The following is a 3,823-nucleotide window of genomic DNA, read 5'->3' as shown; positions in this document are numbered from 1 at the left end:
GTGACAAAATGGGATACTAGTACTTTCAAAAGAGTTTGTTTTGCAGGGATGTGGCTTGGAATGAAGTGTCACTTACAGAGTTAATCATCTTCCTCGAGGTCACTGATCTCTTCATACACGACTATATTCTTTCTTTCCCTCAGCCTGTAGGCCCAGACATTAGTCTTCAGTGTCTGGGTCCTGTAGTGGCAAAGATTTGGTCAATGGGGGATGGGTGGGTTGTGGAGCGTTGGGTTCTTTTTAACAGATGAGCTGCCTCTTTTAGGCCAAGTGCCCATGAGCCTTCTACATGGTTTGTCTTCCACATCTGCCAGCTCAGAGAGGCTGAGATGTTAGACCTGCACAAGTACATATCAAATGCCATTTAGGGTTTTAGCTTCTGGTGCTTCTCACTGTCAGGGTTAGATTCTCAAACTCAACTTACCAGTACATTTATTCAGACCTTCTTTCTTTCAGCATGTATTTTTAAGGCCATATTGTGTGTCAGATATTGAGCTAAGGGCTGCGGATACAATTCTGAGTACGGTATTTTCTCGGGTTATTACGGATGGAATTATTTAAGCACCTTTCATGTCGTTAACCTTCTCCATTTCATTTAACGCCTTCAAACAACTTATGAACTATGATTCTTTATTTCTACTTTATGGACTAGGACTCTGGAGCTCAGAGAATTTGGAGGAATTGCCTATGAGTACATGGCTTTTATATCAATGACAACTTAATCTGTGACTCTGGAAGTCATGTATTAATGGCTCAGCTGAAGCTGAGCAACACCCTAAGTCCAGCCTGGATCCAGTCATGTCCAGGATCCATCCCCCACTCTAGGAGGGCCAGAGGAGTTGTTCCTAAATGGTTTCCATTTACCTGCTGACTTCTCCATCTGCTGACTAGAGGCATTTGCTTTTCCTGGGGGACACAGCTGTTTCTGAGCTGGCTCTGAGCCATGTGTTTCTGGAAGTGTTTTCAAATCATATTCTTTGCTTCCTGGCTTCTTGGGCATCTCCTTTTCATGTAAAAGTCGCATATAGACAGTATCAATGTCATTGCCCTAGTACTCTAGTACTAGGGTTTACACAGTGTCTTCACGTGCAGTACCTTAATCAACATTCTCAACAATTCCAGGAGATCACCACAGGACCCGTACCTCAATTATGAGGAAACTGGGAGGTCAAAAGGAAAAGGAATGGCCTAAAAAAAAGGTATTTGCAAGACCAGAACTTTCCAGACCAACACTCTCACAAACAGCAGAAGCCTCCATGTAAACAGTTCTGTTTTATATGGAAGATGTGGGGGAAAATAGCATTCTAAGAATCTGTGAGGTCCAGAAAGTAACAAGGGGCTTCTGCGAAATATAAGTGATCGCATATAAGTGAGTAGACAGCTGCTGGGAGAGAAGCTATAAAAGTGTACGAAGAGGAACAAACATTGCTGAGAAAAGGTGTGTGGAAGATGAATGTGGGGAGGGAGAGGAAAGGATGGTTCACAGAAATCAATGTAGACACTAAAGAAAGAAGTGCCCCTTGTGACATACTGTCCTACCTTGGAAAGATCATTTAACGTGGAAATAGGGAGGTGGTTCCCACATCAATTCTGCTTGCGTCAGGGTGTGATATGGCCAGCATACTTCAGTTGCCTTTCATTCAGCTCCTTCATTCAGGAAATAGTGAACAATAAACAGACAGTAGGTGAACATAACACTCTGAGCTTGTAAACACTTGCAATGTGGTAATAATAAAGAGGAATACTTTCTCTTATGACCCTTCTTTGAGTTCATTCCACAACTGTCTCCACCCTGGCAACCCAACTCCCAGATCCCTTTCCCCTCTCAATTGGTTTAATTTACAATTGTGGAAACACTTATTCAATACACATTCAGACACCTCTAAGGATCCCTGAGCGAACCTGACTCTTTAGAAATGCCTCAGGTGCAGACAAGACACGAAAGCACTCTAAGCCAGGGGTCCCCAAACCCTGGGCTGCAGACTATTATTGGTCAGTGGCCAGGTAAGGACCAGGCCAAATAGCAGGAAGTGAGAAGCAGGCAAGCAAGAAAAGCTTCATCTGCATTTGCAGGCGCTACCCAGCACTAGGATCACCGCCTCAGGTCCGCCTCAGATCATCAGGCATTAGATTCTCATAGGAGCACCGGTGCCTGGTGCCAAAAAGGATGGGGATCGCTGGTGTAAGCCATCCCCAAGCCATGTAAAAATGGCTCTGTGACAGAGGAGAGGGAATTGGTACTTCCTAATGTGATAATAAATGTCTAAAGAAAAACAACAGGAGCATCTTTGCAGTAAAGCACTAGAGAGAAAACCTGAACTTCATAAACATATGAAATATTCATAAGCTTGGAAATTGTTTCGGGTTTTGGATTAGGCTGCAATCACTGCCACCATGGTCTCAGGCAAATTAATTAACGACTCTGTAACATACCATTGTTATTTTGAGTCACTATTACCATTTTTAATATTCTCATCATTATGTATAAGAGTAACAACTTCATAGGGGTTTCTTTAAGGATTAAATAAATTATTGCATATGAAATGCTTAAGGAATATATGGCGTAACTATGAACATATAAGTAGTATCAGCTGTCACAGCTGTTAATTATTAAGCTACTGATGCTCCATCTGGCATTATGATAAAGAGACCAGGAAAGAGAGGCAGTGAGGACCAGGCCAGTTTTGATGTTCTCCCACTCTTACCAAATTCACATCAGTGGAGGGAGAAAGGCCCTGTGGTCCTTCAGATTTGGGGGATACTCACCTTCAGGTGTTGCAGGTCAGAAGTTTCCTGAGGACGCTCATCTAAAAGAAAGTGATAAAGCAGAAGTGTTCCTTGTTGCTGAATAATCCCAAACTCCAGAGATTATCCTGGAATATCAGGGAATTCTGCAGCAGATGGTATGAATCCATTCAGTGTCAAGGGCTTATGGTGAGGCTGGCTATGAAATTATTTAATAACGATTTATTTATGGTATTTACTGAGGGTGTAAATTCATCACTTTCCTTCTGATGATTTACAAAAAGTGAGCTAAATCCCATCAAATGCCTCATCCTATTACATTACACGCTTCCTACTTTTTACCCAAAGAATGAAATGGATTGCTTAGGAATTTGAACTGTATCCACATAAAGGTGTGTGACAACTAAAAATCACCGTAGACTTAAAACGGGTGAGTTTTATACTATGTCAATAATACCTCAGTGAAGCTGTTAAGTGTGTGATGCACCAGGAATGATTTAGCCAGCGATTCTGGAAGGTTTCCCATCTGAAAACATTCCCCAAATGTCAAAAACCTTGTTGGTAAGCAAGCACTGGATTCTTAAACCTCGGACAGCAATTTTGGGAGCTTGTGGAATGTGGCCTGTTGAACTGGGGAGTCAGAGGTCTGTTGGAGACAGCAGGAACATTCTGATCTAGTCTTACGATAGTGCTGTCAAAGCAGAAGGCCACTGAACACATCCCATACCTTCTATGGAGAGTAAGGACACTGCTTGCAGGCACAAAGATTTCTAGAATCTGTTGCTTTTTTCACCCCATGTTGTGTCTGCTCGCCGACAACTGAGAAAACTCAGTGTGGTGGGGGGCGGGATTTCTCTCTGAAACCCTCTCCCAAGGTCAACCCATAGATTCAGATTCATTTAGGAGCGAGAGTACAATTCTGTTTGGTAAAGCACAGGAAAATGACTGAATGTCATCACATAATGCCTTAATCACTTTGTCTCCTAAGATGTTTCTCCTAAGGTACCTATTCACTATTCTAAATTTGGCTCTGGTTGTTTTGGGAAGATTTGCACTTTAATCAAAGTTCGTAATTCTC

General features: G+C 42.3%; 1 protein-coding gene across 1 annotated transcript in view; it reads right to left on the bottom strand.

Annotated features, from left to right (window-relative positions):
- Positions 1-80: 80 nt before the first annotated feature.
- LOC102881950 (protein SSX4-like) overlaps positions 81-3,823 on the bottom strand; it is a 5,309-nt gene continuing 1,566 nt past the window's right edge. Inside the window, exons 3-5 of the mRNA XM_006906918.1 lie at positions 2,767-2,807; positions 873-1,003; positions 81-180 (exon numbers count right to left, since the gene is read on the bottom strand). Of these exons, the coding sequence (XP_006906980.1) occupies positions 81-180; positions 873-1,003; positions 2,767-2,807 (272 nt within the window). The remainder of the gene's footprint in view (positions 181-872; positions 1,004-2,766; positions 2,808-3,823) is intronic.

Source organism: Pteropus alecto, unplaced genomic scaffold (genome assembly GCF_000325575.1).
Source record: "Pteropus alecto unplaced genomic scaffold, ASM32557v1 scaffold392, whole genome shotgun sequence".
In the NCBI taxonomy this organism is placed as follows: Eukaryota; Metazoa; Chordata; class Mammalia; order Chiroptera; family Pteropodidae; genus Pteropus; species Pteropus alecto.
The sequence above is the reverse complement of the archived record's forward strand: the minus strand, read 5'-3'. Positions and strand labels throughout refer to the sequence as shown.